General features: G+C 40.4%; 1 protein-coding gene across 6 annotated transcripts in view; it reads left to right on the top strand.

Annotated features, from left to right (window-relative positions):
• The window catches only part of Pfkfb1 (6-phosphofructo-2-kinase/fructose-2,6-biphosphatase 1), a 53,406-nt gene that overhangs the window by 28,558 nt on the left and 1,295 nt on the right, over positions 1–23,553 (top strand). For 5 of the 6 annotated variants that reach the window (XM_035449878.1, XM_027432032.2, XM_027432031.2 and 2 more), the window contains 11 exons: positions 431–556; positions 3,114–3,207; positions 4,188–4,254; positions 5,207–5,281; positions 5,724–5,780; positions 7,438–7,559; positions 10,695–10,902; positions 14,437–14,583; positions 16,678–16,782; positions 20,410–20,539; positions 22,901–22,963. In XM_035449878.1, coding sequence (XP_035305769.1) covers positions 431–556; positions 3,114–3,207; positions 4,188–4,254; positions 5,207–5,281; positions 5,724–5,780; positions 7,438–7,559; positions 10,695–10,902; positions 14,437–14,583; positions 16,678–16,782; positions 20,410–20,539; positions 22,901–22,963 — 1,194 coding nt within the window. The remainder of the gene's footprint in view (positions 1–430; positions 557–3,113; positions 3,208–4,187; positions 4,255–5,206; positions 5,282–5,723; positions 5,781–7,437; positions 7,560–10,694; positions 10,903–14,436; positions 14,584–16,677; positions 16,783–20,409; positions 20,540–22,900; positions 22,964–23,553) is intronic. The other variant, XM_035449881.1, reaches the window with a different exon arrangement.

Below are 23,553 nucleotides of genomic sequence, written 5' to 3'. Positions count from 1 at the left end.
ATACTTTTCTCAGGATTTTTTCTCAATTTTCTCTGCCAGCACCTGGAGGAAAATTGAAATACATGTAAAGCTATCTGTCTGCAGTCCTTATAAGCATCATATTGGCCCACAACCAGCTTACCAATTCATTAGTCATTTTTATCTGGACCTTCTTATGAGTTGGCATGTTGTTCAGCGTTGTCCGTGTCAACTAAGAAATGACAGAGTCTTATTGCCCTCTTGATGCCTGTTTTTACAAGTTTAATTTGGCTATCTACACTTGAGCCTTAATTTTCTGATGAGTCTAAGAAAAGTTGTGATGCCCATTTTAACCCCCCTTTTTTTCTCATAATGATGGAAGTAGTGTGGTTCCAACTCTACATCTCTAAGCAAATGGCAGAAGAGCCTCTAAGTGTAGGGATAAGCCTTTGAGGATCTGTTTGTCTTCCAGCATCTGTACCACAGTTCACCAATTCCCCCACAATGATGATCATGGTGGGTTTACCGGCTCGAGGCAAGACCTACATCTCTACGAAGCTCACACGATATCTCAACTGGATAGGAACACCAACTAAAGGTATGTCATAGAAATCAATTATTATACATCTCCACCACAGGCCACTAACTGAAAACTGAGGAAGGTAGAAGGCCAAACCTTTCAGTACAGAAAATGCTGCACATTCTTGTTTCTAGAATTAGAACTTCTACCACTACTGTTACCACTGTCACAATGTTCATGAGACTACGTCCTGTGCCTAATACCATGCTAGGTTTTAGGCATAGAAAAACCAATATTAAGACTAAATCTACTCTTAAGAAGGCTTACAAACTCAAAGCAACCCTCTGAGGACTGCAAGTATTTTTTTATCACAACTACATTGTCCCATCAGTAATACTGTTTTTATGTGCATTGATGTTTTTCCATGGATGTAAGCTCCCCTGGAGCTGGAGTTAGAGATAGTTGTGAGCTGCTATGTGGGTGCTGGGAATTGAACATGGGTCCTCTGGAAGAGCAGTCAGTGCTCTTTCCTGTTGAACCATATCTCCAGCCCCCAATAACACTATTTTTCTCATTATAATTTTCACCATTTCCTAGTAAAATAATAAGGTCAAAGAGGTGAAATGCCCTTTCTAAAGGGACATGGTTATAAGTGGCAGGACCAGGATATGATTGGTGTCAAATTTGACCTTCTCTGCTAGGTCTAATGCATGGCTGTATTGAAGGGAAGAGAAAGGGGTCCTGTACTCTTTTTCCTTTCATCCATTATTTCCCTCTCATCCTTTCTCTTGTTTGTCCCAATATTGTATTTACTCCCTTCCATCCAGTCACTCATCCCCATCAAGCCTTCACTCTCCATTTCTCTTCTTTTTGTGTGCTAGGGATTGAACCCAGAGCTTTGTTTATAATAAGCATACAGTACTACCAAGTTACACATGGCACCCAATCTTCCCCACTCAACCCCCCATTTATCCTTCCTTGCCCTTCATCCACTTTCTCTAATTAATTTCCCAAAGTTTTCCATGTGCCAAAACCCATGCCAAGCATTAGGAAAACAATAAAAATGGGTGAGTCTCAAACCCTGTCTTTGAAGAGTTCTAACCCTGCATGGTATACATAACAAGACCAAGGCTGGACTAGGAATTCCCAGACAGCATGCTAAGGATGCTCACAGAGGGAATTGCATCAAAACCTTCATGGATTAGAATATGTCTGAGATGGTCCTGTGAGAAGAGGGGAGCATTTGATGAGACAGGGAGGCAGCAAAGAGCCACTCTTCAGAATTGCAAGCCTGAGGAGCTTTTACTGAATGAAGAACCATAGCATAGTAGCAGATCTGTCTCTGTTGTGATCCCCTTTTATTCTGTTTATTCAACTTAACTGCTCACATAGACTTTCAGAGTCATATGTCAAAGTACGAGACCAATATTTGTAGTCTCCAAGGATCTTCTTAGATGAAGTTTTGAACCCAAGTCCCTTTACTTCTGTTCAAGACCATCCAGAGTTGACCTATTCTAGCTTTTGAGGCCACAGTGGTTGACCCCTTTCTCCAAAACATACTTTGCTTTCTGCAGATGTTATATCTTTGTTCAAGGAGTATCTACCTACTTGTAGTCTACCTACAGTGCCCTTACTCCCCACTTTCACCTTCATACCCACCAGTAAAAGATACCTAACCTAAAGGCCTTGTCCAAATACTGTTTTCTCTAACATACTCTAAGCTAATTTTTCCTTCTTTTCCTTCCCCCTCACTCTTCTGCATGGTTCAATGTTGTATCTGTTGGAGCACTCAAAGAACTCTACAGGACTCCACTGTTGCCTGATTTGGGAGCTGTCTGACTTAGAGTTTATGAGCTGCTTGAGAGCCTCATCACAAAATCTAGATATGTGTGTGTATGTGTGTGTGTATGAGTCCCAGAAGTCTTACGTCACTTTTCAGAGTAGGTATCTCTCTTACTCACTGTTCTATTGCTGTGAAGTGACACAATGCCCATGACAACTATTATAATAGGAAACATTTAGTTGGGGGCTTGCTTACAGTTTCAGGTACTTAGTTCATTATCATCATGGCAGAGAGTATGGCGACATGCAGGCTGACGTGGCACTGGAGAAGTAGCAGAGAATTCTACATTTTGATCCACGGGCATAGAGGTAGAGAGACACACTGGCCATGGCTTAGGTTTTAAAACCTCAAAGACCACCCCAGTAACTCACTTCTTCCAAAAAGGCCATACCTACTCTGACAAAGCCACACCTCCTAATCCTTCTCACATATCTTCCATATTGAATATGACATTTAAATGGTCGGGATTTATGATAGAGTAAAATACCTTAGAATCAAAAGACTTGGGTTTTAATTCTAGGTTGCCAGTTACTAACTTGAAAGCTGTTTTGTACCTTTAAGCTTTACTTTCCTCATTTGTAAAGGTGAAATAGTTAGCCTTACTTTGTAGGTCTAATATGAGGGAGAAAATGAGTTGGTACCCATAATTTGAAATTTTATAATTACATTTTCCTTTTATATGTACAATTTCCTATAAATTATGCCTTCTACCTCTGATGTTCCTTCCAGCAAGAACATATTTTTGGCCACTGCAATGTTTTCCACTTCTTCATTAGGGTTTCCTGTTTTCAGTGTTTAATTTAGGCCAATATCGACGAGAGGCAGTGAGCTACAGGAACTATGAATTCTTTCTCCCAGACAACATGGAAGCCCAACTTATCAGGAAGTAAGTGTTCGACATTTAAGAACCTGTGCTGCCCTTTGGCTGAAGGGTGCCTTTCTTCATATCCTACTAGGGGCTAGAATAGAGTAACCAGCTCTTCCATTGGTGTCCAAACTTTTGACATGGGAACTTAAGTATAGTCATTTACAGCGTTCATGCTTGTGAACTCCTCAGTCAAGCTATGAGTAGGAAAAATGCAAAAAAGTCTTATAATGTTTTATGTAAGTTTATGATTTGTGTTGGGCCACATTTCATAGTTACCCTAGGCCATGAATTGAACACCCTGTCTGTGTCCAACTGTCAACCTGCTCAAAGTCAGCTCTAGTCATAGCCATTCTCTATCAAGAAACATTTACAGTCTCTTATTTCTTGTAAGATCACATAAATTTTTTTTACCCTAGCATTTGAGATTGAGTGATTCAGTAGTTCAGTACTCTTCAGTGTCTACAGTGTCATCATTTCAACCTTAAAGTCTGTTTTATCTATGTGGCTGCAAGTACTACTAGGTTCAACCTGGCTCTCAACTCTTTATCTGTGTCCTCACTATAGAACCCAGTAACCAGTAACTATTAAAAAGATATTTGCTGAAAACCTAAATACATTATCTGTATCATACCTGTGTTTACAATGTTGCCTATGCCAAAAATTCATTTTAACTCAAAGACCACATCCCTAGGCCTTACCTGTGTTCTTCAACCAATTCAACTTGAGCTCCAGTAGCACACAGTTAGTGCCCAAAAGCTAGGATGCTTTCATTGCTCAGCATGTCATCTTATACATGCCCTTAAGCAGCACACACAGAGCCAGTTTCAACCGTGACCCCTCTGTACTTAACATGATGCCTGGAACAAAGTGTGCTGTGTAGATGGTCAACAGATGAATAATTTAGTATAAAACATATGAGAGATGGTTCATAAGAGAACAACAGTGAGGAGAACTCATCTTGGGAATAGGGATTGTCTGCTTCTTTCTCTGTTTTTCAGGCAGTGTGCTCTGGCAGCCCTAAAGGATGTCCATAAATATCTCAGCCATGAGGAAGGTCACGTTGCGGTAAATAATTTTCCATTTCCCCCCGTATCTGTCAGTATGGAAAATAGATAATATTTTCTAAGCATTTATTTATGCCATACATTATTCCAAGTACTTTGTTTATATTAATAATTTAATTCACATTGCCCCCATAATATAGTTGTCATTATTATGCTCTATTTTAGGTTCCAAAATAATTACTGCAGAAAGTTTAAATTATTTCCCAGGGTTGTACAGTATTTACAAAATCCAAACTCTTAAGCCCCATGCTTCATTGATTTGTCCTCAACATTTAGCAGTATAAAAATTTAAAACTCTAGTACAAACATTATGTTCTTTTCTTTTTTCAAAATGTTATGAACTTTCTTATTAAAAATCATTGCAAACAATTATAACTGTACCATACCAAAATAACAAGACCCAAAGTCTATAAAATTCCATGAACTTCCATACAGTGCAGAACATAAACTGGTTAAATTGTGTCTTTCGTGTTTTTTGTTTGTTTGTTTTTAGAGATATTTGCCTAAATAGCTCAGCAATTTAATGTCTTAAATCCTTGGGTTACAAATCCTCAAATTTGCAAATACTAAGGATAGGGAATTTTTCCTGTTCCTGAGCTTTTTTAAGGCTTTAGGAAGAACAGGTCTCATCTGGAGAAGCAGCTCTACTATTGCTCTATCAGCAATCCATGGCTATTATCAGAGCAAGTCCTTCTTCTAGGCCTGTTACTTCACCTATAACATGATCCTAAGGAAAATGCCCAACTTTTCTCTTGCCTTATTATATTAATAAAGTGTAGGACATTTCTGAGCAGACAGTAAGGATTAAATGAATGCTTTTGAAAGTGACACAAGCCAATTCCAAAGTCTTCTTTTTCTTTAAGACTCTGCCCCCTTCTGGAAGCCCTCCACTTGGAACAAAGGTGAACAAAGAATGCTAATACTAGATTGACAGTATTATTACATGTCTCTAGGTTTTTGATGCCACCAACACTACCAGAGAACGACGATCATTGATTCTGCAGTTTGCTAAAGAACATGGTTACAAGGTAGAGTGACCCAACCATGCTTACCTAGAGCAAATTCCAAAGAAGTACAAACTAGGGCACTTAGAGCAGCCAGTTTGGACACCATGGGATTAACATCCAGCTTTCCAGGGTAAATTCAGAAACAGCAGAGCAGAACAGAACAGGGGAGATGCCAGGTTAGTCAGTGAAAGCTGGTTACTTACACACTGATACTGGCGATAGTGACATGGCAATGATGAGAGTCATGAGAAACATGTAAGAACCAAACCCAGCAAAGATCTGGGGCAATTCAATTAGAGCCAGGCTGCCTCATAGGAGTCAGAATCCTGAAAGCACTGTTGTTTGAAAGCACTGTTTTTACAAATGTCCCTCGGGATGACTCAAGGCTGACAAGAGTGGGTATGCTTATTTGGCTCTCCCAAAACATAACCCTGTACTGGAAAGCTCTCTTTTTCTCTTCTAGGTCTTCTTTATTGAGTCTATTTGTAATGACCCTGACATCATTGCCGAAAACATCAAGGTAAGGAAAATCAATTACCTTCCTTCCTTATTCTTTAAAAAATAAGTTTTAATTTAATTTACGTTTTAAATATGCATGCATGTATATATATCCACACAAACATTATGCATGTGTGTATATGTGTGTGAAATGTGGAATGCACATTCCATGGTGTGTATGTGGAGGTCAGAAGATAATTTCTGGTGTCTGTCCTCATCTTCTACCTTGTTTGAGATAAGATCTCTTCTTATTTTCTGTTGTATATTCCAAGCTAGCTTGCCCTTGAGCTTTTAAGTCATCCTTTTCATCCACCCAAGTATCCATCTACTTACTGATTCAGAAGAAACTGTACACTTGGATAGCCATTGTGGGCATTAAAGATACAGAAACAGTAAAAGCCCTTCTTTTGAACCCCCAGTCTAATTAGGGACACTGACAGATACATATACAGAGCCCTTGAGATTAGAGATTAGGTAAGGGGAAAGAGAAGGTTGTAGGAACACAGTGGTAAGAGCCAATCTTGCATGTGGGAGGATGCCATGGAAGACCTCCAAGTAGAGGTAGCAGTAGTATCCTGATGGATACAAAGGAGTTTTTACAGGTAAAGAATTGAAATGGGGAATAACATATACTAAATACAATATATCCAGGGAACTATAATTAGTTTGGACCTGATAAGGCAAAATGTGTGTCCAAACATGAGAGTAGAAAGGGATTATAGTGAAAAGGTAATTTTGACTTGTCATGATCCACTCACTAAAATAGTTCAGACTTTGTCCTAAAAGACACTTGGAAATTGTGAAGCAGTTTAAATAGGAGTGTCCTATTGTCAAATGTGCATGTTATAAATATCCTTTTGGGAAAAATAAATAAATACCCTTCTGGGACCAGTGAGATGACTCAATGGGTAAAAATGCTCAACACACAAACTTGATAGCCTGAGTACAATCCCCAGAACTCACATAAAGGTGGAAGGAGAAAACCAACTCCACAAAATTGTCCTCACACTCACTGTGGCATGCATATGTCCCATAAGACCACATCATACACATGTACATGCACACAATAATAATAATGAATCATACACATATATGTATACACAATAATAATAATAATAAAATGGTCTAAAATTTTAAAAGAAATATCTGTTTGGCTACCAGCAATTAGTCACAAAGCTCTAGTGAGCATAGGCAAAAGAGATTAGCTATTTAGAAAAGAGATTAGAGAGGCTTAGTTTCTGCTAGCAAGTGAGATTCTGTATAGGCTTAAGTGATTGAGTATAGGAGTGGGAAATAAAGAGGAAGGTGGATATTGGAGGATTAGGAGATGTCTGTCTTTAAGAAAGCCAATGACATCATGCCTGTTTTCTCAACAATGACTGAATTCATGAAAGCCGTCAAGATATCTTACTCTTCTTCTGTATCACAGTTTCCTGTTCTCTTACAGATGTTGTTAAGCAGTATGTTCTTTGGAAGTAAATATATTGTAAAATATAGCCCAGCTTCTCTTCAGTTGCCTAATTTTGTCATTTTGGGCAAAACCCTTTGTTAAACTCATTAAGTTCCCTTGCCTTTGTAATGGGGGTATATGGTAGTTGTCTATCTGTTAAGGGCCTTTTCCAAATACAATGTCAGAGTCTCCATTTCCTCACTTTTATGTTCTTCCCACCTTCTCACAGCAAGTGAAACTCGGCAGTCCTGATTACATAGACTGTGACCAAGAAAAGGTTTTAGAAGACTTTCTTAAGAGAATTGAGTGCTATGAGATCAACTACCAACCTTTGGATGAGGAATTGGACAGGTAAGAGCCCCAAAACACCTCAAAGTCAAAGTCTGGAGCCTTAGCCCAGTTTTGATGTCTTATGGGACCTAAGGAAATATCTACCTTTAGGGGGCCTTAACTTTTCTTTCCATATTATCAGAAGTGGGACTTGGCTTGGTATGTCTTTATGACCCCCTCCAGTCCAGTTTTCCATGAGGCAGTGATTCCTTGATGTGGGAAGTATTCATGAGTCGACTAAAGTTGTGCCTTCCGATGCAGTAGGTACAGATGGGACTTTGCTCCCTGAGAACAAATGCCTCCCTTCTGTGGATATTGTGTTTTTATTGCAGAAATACTATTCACATGAATGTCACCTCAATATCTAAACTGATCCACCTTCTTTCTTCCGTCGCATTCCTATAGCTCCATAAAGGAGGCTGTGGTAGAGCTGATGATCATAAATTTCCAAAAAGAGGAAACTGAGTCTTAGGGAGCTGAATCTACTTCCCAAGCTTCCACTACAAGTGATAGGTGGGGCTAGGAGACTACCATATATTCTGTCTCCTGTTATTTCTCCTCCCATAGCCCTCACTACTTACATCATGTGAATGTTTCTAAGAATATCAATTATTTGAAATATAAGGCTACAAAGCAAGTAGCTGAGCACTCTCAACATACTCCTGAAGTATCTAAGGACATAGTTAAGTATCCATTGCCCATGAGACCAAGAGAAGCTTTTATTAGTAATTCCTACCCCACAGAATGTTTCCTTTGACACTGTCACTACGTCCCTCACATTCACAACTGACACTGTCTATATCTTTCTATAAGTATAGGAAATTTGATTGCTTTGGAACAAAAATTGATTAATTCTACATTCCTTTAAATAAATATGATATAATTACTGTGCTTAAGAGAAATAATGGAATGTTTTGAAATACATATAAAGGCAAATTATTAAATGTGTTTTATTTTCATTGTTTTTTTTCTCAGCAATGTGCCTTTTAACTTTATAGTAGTGGGAGTGATAAATGAGAAGAAAGAAATATAACCATAACCTCAAAACAAAAATTTAAATAAATCATCAATACTCAGTAGTCTATGATTTCACGCCAAAAGTCATATATTTCAAAAACAGAGATGACAGGATCTTGGAAATTGTAAAACAATGCCATTTTATAATCATGGTTTGACACTGATTCTGTTGAGCTTGTATTATTTCTAAGCCTCATTGTGAGAAGTCCTCTGATTACCTAAAAGGCACTTTCATAAAAAGGAAAAAGACCAAGTAACATATAAAGGCTGTTTGATGGCTTAGCTTTATGTTTCTGTTATTCTTTTGATGAACCCATTGAACCTGAAGAAGATGGATATAGAAGGCCAGTTTTATTTAATTATTTTTAATAAAATGAATTATTTTATTAATTTATTTAATTAATAGACATTTATAACTCATTCATCATGGCTAGCTTTAGCAGTGCCTAAGGAAGTCAAAGAGGCAAGGCTGTACATGGTTTGCTAGAATGCCTAATAAATTGGAAAAGGTGGTGTATACACAATTGATCCCAGTTGTGGGAACAGTAAGCAAGATGACTGAAGGAACTCAAGCAGAAAACCTGGCCTCCCTATAAGGAAGAATGCCAGGAAGAATGGGATTATTCAGTAGGCAAGCTAACTGTGTGTTCAGGGCATCATCAATGTTGGATCTTCCAAAGATACGAAGAAAACTATCCTACAACCATTTGACAATTACAATAAATGTTATACTAGCTTTTGAAAGATGTATACATAGGAGCTCAACTTTGGAAATTAGCAAGGGACATCATTTCAAGCAAAACGAAAAGTATTTTGAGACAGCTGGCTTAATTAGCTCTTGGTATGAAAAGAGGAGAGGAGTACAGAGACTATTCCAAGTACAACAGCAATGTAAGAATTAAGAAGTCATTGGTAAGGTGTGGTGCTGTGTAGTGAGGCCAACTACAGATAGCATGTAAAATCACTTAGGTTGTTAGATATAGCTATGGAATTTGAAAGTTCCCTTAGAGCCCCATAGAGTCTAGTATTTGGAACAGATAATAAACATTCAACAAGATAACATCAGAGATATTCTGCTCTCAGGCTCTGGGGGGTCCTATAAAAATCACTGGAGTGGGACACATTCTGTGGCAAATTGGTTCTCTGTGTGCTTCAGTTTTCTACATGATGATATCTTCTATGAATGATGACTATGAGGATTCATACATCTTAAAATCTCCCAGTCTCTGCAAGATACACAGAAAATACTCAACAAATGCAAGTGTTCTGTGGGAACCACTGCACATGAATCCTGGAGCCATGAATGATGGAGTTGTAGATGGAAATGACTTCTAGGATGATCAAGGAAGAGACCCTCTGAAACCAAAACTATCAGCAGCCTTATGGGCCCTGGGTTGCTGCTGTCACTCTATGACTCCAGTTCCCATGCCTCTTCCCACAGAGCTCTCTCAGCTCCTTACAGTCAAATAACTAGAGGATTTATGGCTGTTACAGAAGCTGTAGAAGTCTTACTTCATGGCACTAAGTCTTCTGATCTGTTGGTATCCTCACCCCTGCCTCCCAGTGCCTCCAGAGACAGGTTGTTGTATTCAATTATTACTCAGTTTCGAGCTGAGCACATAAACTAAAGGAACCACCAGGGCCAGGACCACAAGTTTGCTAATGATGTTCTACACCATTTCTGTAACCCTTCACACTAATACTTGCCACGCTGTGCTGTTTGGGACAAGAATGTTGAATATTATCCACTTGTTTCCAAGTGCATGTTTCTGACTAAGAGTTCCCAAAGGGCAGATATCCTCTACCCAATGCACAGTGCCTTAATTCAAATAAAAGTACTTGTGAATTGCAGGGGTAGACTATAGAGAATTGTATTGTGATTAGCAAGGGTAAAAAGACAGGTTGACTCAAGCTGAAGAAAGGAGATGGTAGCCCACAGTGATGAGGTCCTTGGGGTTGTCAGGAACAAAATCTCTAGGACATATACCCAGAACAAGATTAGGGATAACATCACGCTAGGTAGCAGCTGAATTCCAGAGGAGGATTGGAAGCAGGATGTGTGGTTGAGAATTTCTCTTGGAATCAACCCTTCCTACTATCAGCACCTAAGATGTTTGCTTCTGCTTGGGTCGGGCCCAGCCACCTGTCCTACATCAAGATCTTCGACGTGGGTACACGCTACATGGTAAATCGAGTGCAGGACCATGTTCAGAGCCGCACAGCCTACTACCTCATGAACATTCATGTCACACCTCGATCCATCTACCTATGCCGTCATGGGGAGAGTGAACTCAACCTCAGAGGCCGCATTGGAGGTGACTCTGGCCTCTCATCTCGGGGCAAGCAGGTAAGGAGGGCTCCAAAGACTCAGGTGTGTAGACTAGACTATCCAAGGTCTTGTGGCCAATGACTGGATTTTAAGGAGAATTACCCCTTGATGGGAAAGAAACAAATTATGATCGATCCTTCTCTTCCATCATTAGTCACTGAGTTCTGTCACAGACATTGAGTGGTTCCCATACACCTACTGCTTCTGCAGGATCAGTAGCATGGTCCTCCAAGACTGCACAAATCTAGCTGCTTCTCAAGCTCCATCACAGTGACCACAGTTTCCCTACTTGATGTCTCCCCGCATCATTCTTACCACTCTATCCTTTATTTATTCCCACCTTGCTGTCCTTTTTGGTCCCTCTGTCAGCTGCTGTCAAATACATAGATAGGTGCTCTGAGCCTGAATCACTCTTCTTCATGACTCAGTGTTGATGTTGTCCCCTAGCCCATTTTAGAAGTCACACTGCCCCTACCTTTTTGCCTCTCATCACTTCATTCTTTTCCAAGGCCCTGCTCTTGCTCCAAGATCTAGTCATCCAGGAAATCCTCCCCATTCACTCCTTATCCCAGTAGGCCTTGGGAGCATCTCTCCTCATTCTGGTCTAATACTGACTCTCTCAGGTCATGACTTTCCCTGTTCCCAGCCCAATATAGTAATCTGTCCATTCTGGGTACTTGTTTCCTAAAGGGATTTTCTTCCCAGCTTCTCATCCTTTACCTAGGATTGTTAGCACACATGTTGCTGGAGAAAATCACTTAGAGATAACATAGGCAGGAAATGAAGTACAGGAGGGGCATTCCTGGTTCTCAATGTCTTTTTTTTTAAGTTTTATTTGCTTTTATTTTATGTGTATGTGTGTTTTGTCTGCATGTGTGTCTGTGTGCCATGTGCATGCCTGATGTCCACAAAGACAAGAAGAGAACTTCATATCCCCTGGCGTTAATCTGTTATTTGCCGTCATATGGGTGCTGGGAACAGTAACAGCCAGTGCTCTTAAATGCTGAGCCAACTCTACAGCCCCATACTGTCTTTTATTGAATACCTCTGCACAGCCACAGTACCATAAACTTCTGCATGTATTTTTTGAATGACATCAGCAGTGTGAACTGAGCATAACTGTCATTGTTTATGGATGAGGATGCTGAGCAACAGAGACAGAAAGCAGCCTCAGGCTGCAAGGTCAGTACAAGATAACATAGGCAGGACTGAAAACCATGCCTTCCTGCCTTGCCTCAGCACACCTGTTGGATAGGTGGGAGATGTCCCAAACTGGGACTGTCCCTGAAGCCCTGTCATCAGGGATCCTTTCTGATCCCTATGGACTGGAAACCTCCCTCTGGAGGTTGCCTCTGACATGACTCTTACCTCTCATGCTCTCCAGAACAGAGGCTGAAATCACTTGAGGTATTTTTTAATCTCCAAGGACTTCTTAGTTATAGCTAGTCCATGTCTTACTTGCATAACTCAGCTCATTGGAAAAGTGGCCGTGTTCACATGAGTACCTCCTGCAGACACAAATATGTATATATGTGCACACATCAGACCCAAACCTTCACATTCTTCAGCCCACTGCACCAGGCCTGGTTTTAAAGGCCAGCCACCCCAATCTTACAGCTTTCACTTAACTAGTACCTACTATATACCAGGAAGTAGTTTGCTTTCCACACAACTCAGAGGCAAAGCTGGATAAGTGCATGATATTTGCATTTTATAGGTATGATATGAGGTCAGAGATGGGAATTGTGTAAGGGAGCTATTGGGGTTTGTCTTTCTCTTACTCTCTCAGGCAAAGGCTTCTTCTACCCATGAATACTGACTGCTGACTTGCATCTATCATACAAGTATGTGCCTATGCCCATTTGTGCAGATGTACCTGGGCTGTGCCATGTATGATTAATAAACCCTGTACACAGGGCTCCCATGGCCCTTTGTGGTTCCCTTCTGCACTGCCATTATTTCTCTAAGTAGCTGGTTCTGTAGAGCATTAACTATAACATGAAAAATTAAAAGACCCACGAGACTGATTGGGGTTCAAACTTCAAGCTGAATATCAGAAAAACAAAGCAGCTGGCCACTAGCTTCTTAACCTCTACCTCAGGCTGAATTGGTTGATCCTGCTGCCTCTCCTCAGCATGGCTAGAGAATCCTAAGACTTCAATGTCTTCCTATTCTCCTTCTCTATTCTACTGAATACTGAAGACCATGCTTCTATCTTTTATACCCATCTAGTGCTGCAATTAAAGGTGTGTGATTTGTTACTCTTTTAGACTGATTCAATCTCATGTATCCCTGAGTGGCCTTGAACTCGCAGAGATCCCTCTACCTCTTAATCAGTTAGTCCTAGGATTAACAGTGTCTACCACCACCTCCTAGCTTCTGGCTGCTGGGATTCAAGGTGTTGCCTGGCTTCTATGGCTTGTATCTGACTTTGCTTTCTGAATCCTCAGGCAAGCTTTAACAAATCATAAATAATAAATCACCACAATTGACACTTCATCATCCAAAACAGGGCCATAAATACTCAATGCATGTGCAAATGCCCTTTAACCAGGTACCAGGATCCCCATTCAAACAATGGGAATTCACAGAATTGGAGCACTGTCTTTCAGATCCTTCAACCCATACTCCAGACCCCATTCTGTGCTCTTTTAACCTTGGAACCCCACTGAAATGGCCTGAAATCTGCTTCAGTGTCTGTATGCACCTAGCTGATAGTCTCCACCTGAGGACAGGCCATAGTCACAGGAATATTAACTTTTAGGCTCAAGAGTAGCCCTGAGGTTACTCTTTGTGTGGAAGAGGACCACTGGAGATGGAGCATAATCAGAACTTGGTGATGTGATTTGATTAACCTCAGACATGTATTAAGATACCTAGAAGTGCTGGATGTCATCAGAAATGGAAGGAGAAAGGATGCAGACCATGGGGTGGTTGCATTTGTTCTTAGGCTCCACATATGTTAGAGGTGGGCCTGTTTGAATAAATGATTCACCTAGTAGGGGATTCAGTGAGCAAGCATCAGTGACCCAGGATAAGATATGACTTATAATTGCACATATTGGTTAGATGCAATTTACTACTTCCATGCTAATTGTATATTGGCCTATCATCTTATGTGTTTAACATTGTGTGTGATAAGAACATTCAAAATCTTCTAAGGGTTTAGACTATACAACACCAAATTTTTAAAGATAGTCACCCTCCTGTGCATTGGAACATTTGAACTTATTCTCTTAACTGTAACTTTGTACCCATTGATCACTCTCTGTTACTTTGTACTCTTTGATTAGCTTTTCTGTATCCTACCTTCTCAATAGTTTGTCTTTATGCAATATTTTGTGGTGGGAGGAATAGAACCCAGCACCTCAATATCTGTTAGACAAATGGTCTACCTCTGAGCTATAGTCACAGGTTTATCATTATATAAATTTAACCCTCATTTTCTTGCTTGTCCTTGAGAGATTTGAACTGGTTCTTATGACTCCCTTGGTCTTTCGCTTCTCAGTTCTTTTTTTTCAGTTTTTTCCTTCCTCTCTTTTGTACCCCTAGTATGCCTATGCCCTAGCCAACTTCATTCGGTCTCAAGGCATCAGCTCCCTGAAGGTGTGGACCAGCCATATGAAGAGGACCATTCAGACTGCTGAGGCCCTAGGTGTCCCTTATGAACAGTGGAAAGCCCTGAATGAGATTGATGCGGTAAAATGGAAAGGATTAATGTCCTGGCATGTAGGGAGGTGGTAATTCTAAAATTATCTCCTGGGTTACATCTGTTCCAGGGAACCTAATTAATTAATAAGACCTTGTTTTTTTTTTGTCAACCAACTATATATAAGAGAGCATTCTGTGTCTTGAAGATCTTAAGAAATTCAGCATTGGATTGGCCCATGGGAATGTCTCTGGGCCATTTTCATGATTATTAATTTATATAGGGGGCAGCTCACTGTGGGCAGTACCATGTCGAGGCAGGTAGGTCTGGGGTATATATAAAAAAAAAGGTGTCTCAATGTGAGCCTAAAAGTAAGCAAGGAATCATGTTTCCTCCATGGTTCTTGCCTCTGCTCCTGCTTGAGTTCTTTCCTGACTTTTGATCATGGTTTACCACAGCAAGAGAAACCAAATTAGACAGCTTCTATAAGTAGTTAATTTCTACATTTAGCAGATAAGGAAAATAAAACCCAGCTTAAGCATGTTGCCTAAAGTCAAAATAAGACAATGGTCATTTCCTTAGGCAAAAAGCCTCACAGTAAGCCTCAGAATAGAAGCTTAAAACAGTTTAAAAAGATCTTTGTGCACATTCTTTCCTATGAGTAATGTGCATTCAGAAAGCCTGACACTGCAGAGCTGTTTGCAATTTGTAAGTGTTCTATTCCTGGCCCTGAAGGAAGCCTGGTAGATAGTCCAAAAAGACAACAGCTAGAGTCGAGCACCAAACAAACAGGGTTTAATTAGAACTCACACACTTTGAAGGAAATGTCAGAAACAATACCACTTTTTACCACCACTACCAGCAGTCTTGCCTATGGGGATTTCTCAGCAGACTTGGAAGCTCTTAGAGTTTATCTTCCTAGACACAGTTAAATTAAAAATTTCCTAAGTTTTGCCTTATGAAGTATCTGTGGATAGATTTTTTCCAGAGATACTAAAATATAGGGCAGGACAGGAAGGATAAGGAAGGTTGTCCAATGGGAGAGTACCACTATAGTATGTACATGCATACAGTTTCAGACACCTGCCACAAGTATGCTCACAGGTATATAAATGCACTTCACAGTCACAGCAACTCTCTTCTGCCAAACATGTCTGCACCATGTATTCACGCACATCTAGAAATAAACATAGGCACATCATATACATATCCATTTCATATGGATACAGATGAGCAGACCATTGACATGTACATAACACTAATACATAGCTCCAGCCATATTACCCCAAATTCACAGACTTCAGACATAGTCACACAGATACAAATATATAGCAGAAACATAATGCAGAATGCACATATTCATGGATGTATGCCACCAATACACGTGAAGATGCATACTACAGAGTCACCCACATGGACATATTCTCAGATACTTAGACACGCTGTACATATACACAGAGAATACAAGTGTACCACATATGCAAAAATAGATATACATTATATACACAAACAGAGGGCTTTGAATATATCTCAAGTACACTGCTGTGTTTATGTAATTATTCTTTATCAGTAAATCACTGGGAGTCAGATATCAGGGTAAGAACCTAAATGATCAAGGAAGCAGAGAAGCCACCAGCCCCCTCCTCTCTCTTCCATTCCTCAATTCAAAGAAAGGGCTTGAGATCCTCTCTCTGTCCAGGTCACTACTTCCTGTCGCCTATATGTCCTCAGTCCAGTCCAACACCTCTGTGGTTAATTTTGGTCAGCTAGTGGCTAGCACCGCCCTCTGACTCAAAGCAAACTTTATTGTCAGAATGCAATCAAAATATCACACAACAGCACATGCTGCACATAAACATAGTCGTAAGGACTTTATATATATATATATATTATACACATATAGAATTATTGAGCAAATCATAGGAAAATGTCATATACTCAATCTGAACACACCCATCCATTTGTCCTCACACACACAAGCCACACAGGTCACACACACACCACAGGCAACAGGTACAACTCAAGAGCTGCATTCACAGAACCCCATATGTTATACTATTCTATAATCATTGGTCTCTGAACTGTGTGAAAAGCTATATGGATTTCCCCTGGTGAATATATTGTTCACAGATATTTTTTAATAGGGTGTCTGTGAGGAAATGACCTATGAAGAAATCCAGGAACACTACCCTGAGGAATTTGCACTACGGGACCAGGATAAATATCGTTACCGCTATCCCAAGGGAGAGGTAAAGTTGAAGGGGTGATCTACCTCCTAGCACTCTTCCCCTGTATCTTCATTCCAACTGCCAGAGTTTCCTGAATAGTTTTAGAAACATGGCAAAGCATGTTTTCAGTAGCTGCCAACTGTTAAGGTACATAATCATCTGATCTTTACCTGTTAGGCAAGCTATTTAAAGAAATATTCATTCATTCATTCAGTGTGTGCATGTATGCATGCCATGCCCTGCATGCTTGTGGAGGTCAGAGAACAACCCATGAAACTTGGTTCTCTCCTTCTACCATGTGATCCCGGGGATCAAACTCAGGTCATCAGGCTTAGTGATAGTTGCTACGACCTGCTACTCCTCTTTTTTAAAAGCTACATATTTGCCTGCTTATAGGCCCTATGTACTTTTAGAAGAACATACTTTATCCAATAACTTGTATTTGTCATTTCCTCACTGGACAACTTGAAATAGCTCAATATACTCTAATTCAGTAATATTTTATTGCCAACTTTCCTAAAGTTCTAGGATCTCTCAGCAGTTGGCAAGCAACAAAAGCTATTAGTTTAATCAACTTCTTGGCTGCTATGTGAGCCAGAACATAATTTTCCTGTCTCTATATGAGATGAGTGCTTATGGCCTTCAATCCTGCCTCTACTTAGTCAGTTCTGCATTTTAATGTATTTGTTAGTCATACTCCATCTCTGAATCAAAACCCTATGAACAGTTCTCTGAAAATACAGACATCAGGAGAGATAAAACAGTAGATGTTATGTTCAGTCTTAAATCACTTTAATATTTTCATCTTCATTCTCAGAAGGGGCTTTATTAAGTTAATGTTAATTTGTTCTCATTTCATATATATATATAGGCTGTGTTATTAGAGGCATACAAATTAAAAGCAATCTTGTCTTCTTGCTGAATTACATATTTTTTATTAAGAATGACTTAACTCTTTTTTCCTTACTAATGCTATTTACCTAACACAAATCTAGCTCTAAATGGTATCATCTAACCATTTTCTGAGTTCATCTATATTTATTCACTTTTAACTTCTCTGGGTACTTGTTTTATTTATGTCTCTTATAAGCAGTTTATAGTTGGTCTTTGTTGCCTTAAATCCAAACTGAAATATATCTTTTGAATGCTCAACTTGGTACATTGGTACATATATTTTTATTGATGTTACTTACTTTTTAACATTTATTTCTGTTGTCTTGAACTTTCTGTGCTTACTTCATTTTTCTCTTGCTTTCCTTAGGATTGAGTTTTTCATCAATATGTGTTAGAATCTGTTTCCCGATTGTCGTGGAGGTTGTGCTTAACTTTAAAAAAGCCATCATGGTTCTTTCTGTTTTTGAAGATATCCCAATGAGGGTATGAGGTCAAAATGTTGTACTTTAAAATCACTCAGAATAATTTGTTGTGTATTGTTATAGAATCAACTTGAACATTTAACTTTTTTCCCTTTTTTATTTAGAGACAATCATTTTACATATGAATGCCCCCCATTCCCTCTCCCTCCCATCCTCCCATGCCTCCTACCAACACCCGCAACCCACCCCACCTGCTCCCCAAGGATGGTGAGGCCTTCCATTGGGGGGGGGGAATCATCAAAGTCTGTCACATCATTTGGGGAAGGGCCTAGGCCCTCCTTGCTGTATCTGGGCTGCAATAGCATCCTTCCATAGGGAATGGGCTCCCAAAGTCCATTTGTGCACTAGGGATAAATACTGGTTCCACTGTTAGAGGTCCCATAGCCTTCCCAGGCCTCCTCTTACCCGGCACCCACATTCAGAGGGTTTGGTTCAGTCCAATGCTGGTTCCCCAGCTTTACGACTGGGATCCGTGTGCTCTTAATAAGTCAGGTCAGCTGGTTCTGTAGGTTTCTCCAGCATGGTCTCCATTGAACATTTAACTTCTTATATTTCTTTTTTAGTCAAATTTTTATGTAATATATTTTGATTATGTTTTCCCCTCCCCCAGTTCCTCCCAGATCCTCCCTACATTCCCACTTGCCCAACTGTGTTTCCAAAAAAACCCACAAAAACACAAAAATGAAAATCAAAACAAACAACCAATAAGACAGACAATGCCAAAACAAGATATGGAGCTAATTTTGCATTGGCCAACTACTCTTGAGTATAGGGTCTGCTCTGAAGGGTTCTTGCTATACCAGTGACAGCACATTGGAGAAAGTTTTCCTTTTTCCAGTGGGTATCAGTTGCAAATAGCTTCTTGGTTAGGTTTGGGACCCCCATCCCACCCCCCATCCTCTCCTCAGAGAGGTTGAGACCTCCCATGGGGGATCATCAAAGTCTGTCACATCATTTGGGACAGGACCTAGGCCCTCCCCTGTGTATCTAGCTGAGAGAGTATCGCTCCATAAGGAATGGGTTCCCAAAGCCCATTTGTGCACTAGGGATGCATGCTGGTTCCACTGCCAGAGGCCCCAAAGACTGCCCAAGCCCCGCAACTGACACCGACATTCAGGGGGCCTGGTTCGGTCTTAAGCAGATTTCCCAGCTGTGAGTCGAGTCCATGAGCTCTCACTTGCTCAGGTCAGCTGTTTCTGTGGGTTTCCCCAGCATGATCTTGACCCCTTTGCTCATCACTCCTCCCTCTCTACAATTGGACTCCAGGATTTCGGCTCAGTGCTTAGCTGTGAATCTCTGCTTCTGCTTCTATCCGCTACTGGGTGAAGGCTCTAGGATGGAATTTAAGGTAGTCATCAATCTCATTATAGGGGAAGGGCATTTAAGGTAGCCTCTCCTCTATTGCTTAGATTCTTAGTTGGGCCATCCTTGTGGATTCCTGGAAATTTCCCTAGTGCCAGGTTTCTTGTTAAGCTCATAACAGCTCCCTCTATTATGGTATCTCTTTTCATTGCTCTCCTTCTCTGTCCTTCCCCCAACTCAACCTTCCTGATTCCTCATGTTCTTCTCCCCTCTCCCCTTCTCCCCTCCTCTTTCTCCTACCTCCCTGGTGAAGCAAACTGATAGGATTTCCTGAAAGCGGTGGAGGCAGGAGGAGGATCAGATACATTTTCTTACTGTTTTCCTTTCTCGTGTGGATGGACTTTTTCTATTTAAACTTTTACTGAGGGTATAAAGATTTGTCCTCAGGGGAAAAAAAAGATTTGTCCTCTGAGAGTCTCAGATATAAGTTTTTTTAAAAAAAATACTTTATTTAACGTGCATTTGTGTAAGGATACCAGATCCCCAAATCTGGAATTACAGACAGGTGTGAGCTGCCATGTGGGTGCTGGGAATAGAATCCCGGTCCTCTGGCAGAGCAGTCACTGCTCTTAACTACTGAGCCATCTCTCGAGCTCTGTAAGGTTTTTGAAACCCCAGATTCTTGGTTAATGAGATTGCCAAATGTCCCAGTATAGCTGTGGCATCTACACCCACTTATTTTTTAAACTTTTCATTTTGGAATACTACAGGTCAGAATCATCCTTTTAGCCCATAATTATTGATTGGTTCATTTAACAGATGAGAAACAAAAGCCCCGAGAAACAGGTGTTTTGCCTTAGCCATACTGTTGGGTCAACAATTCAACTGGCTCCCAAACCAAGCTTTCTTCTCAGGGCAAATATGCCTCACCCCCACCCACACTTCTTACAAGTATTTCTCTTTTGTTTAGTCCTATGAGGATCTAGTTCAGCGTCTTGAGCCAGTTATAATGGAGCTCGAACGACAAGAAAATGTACTGGTGATATGTCACCAGGCTGTCATGCGGTGCCTCCTGGCATACTTCCTGGATAAAAGTTCAGGTAACAGACCCCTTACCCTCTGTTCTTGGTGTGAAAAGCTGGATATGATTTGAGATGCTGATGTCAGCACTTAGAAGTTTATATCTTAGTGGTTAGAAGCACAATTTTTAAAGAAGGATATCTATGTTCAAACTTGTTACACAGGTCTGTGCTACCTTCAATAAGTACTGTTAGCCTCCCTCAGCCTGTTTTCTCAAGTATAAAATGTAGAGAATTGAAGTTAAAGTTGAAATAAATATGTTAAAAAGCCTAGAACAGATGATGCATTTATGGGCTTTGTGGTCATTATTAGCATTACTCTTAACTAATCTGTAAAATTTGCATATTGAAAGCCAGCATCAACAGTCTGCCACAGCTTCATATACTGAGCCAGATATATCTCTGAAGCACACTGGCCTCAGTTGATAGTGAGACCTGTGGCCTTGCTGTATAAATAATTTCTCCAAGATGACAATGTCTATAATTTAATTTTTTCAAGTGATAATTTATCTTTAAAAAATATCTAACCCCTGTATTTATGAAAGTATGTATACGTAGACTTTATATGCTGTCATACACACACACACACACACACACACACACACACACACACACAGAGCACTTATGCTATGCTGTCTTACGTATATACATAGGCTTCATATACTGCCATATGTATATATATGTAATATATATGATGACTTCATATATTGCCATATATATATAAATATAGACTTAATATGCAGCCATATATATATATATATATATAATATATATATATATATATATATATACACACAGACTACATATGCTGCCATACATATGTAAACACAGACTTGATATACTGCCATATGCATGTATACAAAGTATACATATACTACATCTTCTCAGGGGACCTGGCACCACCTTCATATGACAGTCCATTTCTAATGTAGATACTGAAATGTTCGCATTTCCAGTATATTTTGAAGGTGTTTGGGAGCAATGCTAAATGCTATTTAATGCCTACAGTATCCCAAACTCTTGAGTCTGTTATGCTAATTTCAAAATAAAAACTATATAAAATATGGAATAATTCAAGATTGGAATCCAGGGAACTTGAGAACTTGACATTAGATAAGTCATATTCTCTACCTGGCTTTCAGTATCCTCACTTGAAAATGTCCTCACTTGAAATAGGTCTTCTCAGTCTTAGAATTCTGATATGTTCACATCTCTGCTTTCCAGAGCAGTTTTTGAGACTGGGACTGGCACTATTCCCATTGCTGAGATGAGAAAACCAAGGCTTGGAGCAATGAAATGACTTGCCCAAGTTCATAGGATAAGATAAGGCCCTATCAGAGGCCCTCTTCTCTCAAATATACACAGGAGCCTTGTACTTCCTAATGTCTCCATTTCTTATCATCTTTCACATACAGATAATTCTAGCTGCTCACAACTTGGCCCTGGGAGCAAGGTTTTACAGGGCTCAGCAGATAGTTTTACCCTTACTATTCAGGAGAGAGATGAAAATGCCCAGAGAAATTATATGAGTTAGAATGCATACCCACAGAACTGCAGGGCTAAGGCACCTTCAGATTGTACCTAATCTAATCTTGTTCTGTAAAATGGGGACACTGAGGGCCAGAGAGAGAGGAGACAGTGGCAGAGCTGGGTCAGAGACTATAGATAAGTTACTTCTGTTCTCCAAGCCTGTTTCTTCATATGGAAAGTGACAGTGGACAGGACCTAAGGGCATTAGTGAGGGTGTAGTGTGATCACACACAAAAAAAGTCATTGGCCCAGAACTTAATTACAATGATTAACAGGGAGGAGAAACAGAATGAATTTTGAAGAAAATGCCCCACCTTGATATATCTGGAGGTTTGGAGGATGGTGGCATGCCTTCAAAGCCTACAAGTAGCCTAAGGTACAAGAAGTCATTACAAGTGATGGCTTTCCAGCTAAATAAGGGAAGTAAGGATATGTAGTACAGCCTGAAGAGTGGTGAGGTAGATATCAAGATAAAGTGTCTAAAAAGGTGTACATCCCCAGTACTCTGATTCCATCCATGGCAGCAGCTACAAACTGCAAGAGCAGAATAGGAATCTTGTCTTCAGAGTGCCCTAAGTTTGAGGCTCCAAACTGCCACCTCCTAGGCATGGCACATTTCCTGTTGTCCACCCTTCCCAAGGCTGTCTTGTTCCTGTTTCCAGGCAGTTTGGTTTCTCTCTTTTGCCCTGCTTAGCTTGCTTTCATGACTACCCACTATATAGAATACCAGCTGTAAGTCTGTACTGGGACCCAAATAGGAAGCAAAGGTAGAAGTAGGAATATCCGGCAGCCTGGATGTGGTCCTCTGCCCAATACTGCATCTCTCAGGATTTGCTTTTTCCTCCTTTCTAGATGAGCTGCCCTATCTCAAGTGTCCTTTGCACACAGTGCTCAAACTCACACCTGTGGCTTATGGTAAGTACCCCCACTCACACCCAAGGAAAGGCCAGAGTATGTCTCCAGTGTCTACCATTTGCTCTAGAAGGCTCCTGGGTGAGGTTCTCTAGGTGGCTGGCAGTCTGTTCTGGTAAAGGTCCAGCTGGTGACAGTAGGATAATAGGGAACAACTAGGCTAACATCCAAATCCGGAGCCTGGCTTTCTTTCTCTGCCTGGGCACTGAGTACAGAACATTGTTCTATTTGTGTTGAGGCAGAGGTGTCCCCACCAGATACCTCAGGAAAATTATAGGTTGGAGACACTGAAGAATGAAGGCATTAGCTATTTGTGAAAGGTTCATAAGCAGGGAAAAGGTGTGAACAGGATAAAAGAACCAACTGAAACCTGTGACAGGATAGTCTACAGGAATGGTGCTGAAGGGGCTAGATTGAACAGTGGATCTCCTCTGTCAACCCCAGGCCCTACTTCCTCAGGTTCCCTAGAACTTGCCAGTGATCACACATAGTATTTCTATAATTGTGTTCTTAATAAACCTTGCTTGGGTTTGAGTACCCAGAACCATAGCCTAGGACTCTTCTACTTAGCAAGGCTTGGAGGACCCACAGGA

Source organism: Cricetulus griseus, chromosome X, assembly GCF_003668045.3.
Source record: "Cricetulus griseus strain 17A/GY chromosome X, alternate assembly CriGri-PICRH-1.0, whole genome shotgun sequence".
NCBI lineage: Eukaryota > Metazoa > Chordata > Mammalia > Rodentia > Cricetidae > Cricetulus > Cricetulus griseus.
This window is presented reverse-complemented; position numbering and strand designations above follow the sequence as displayed.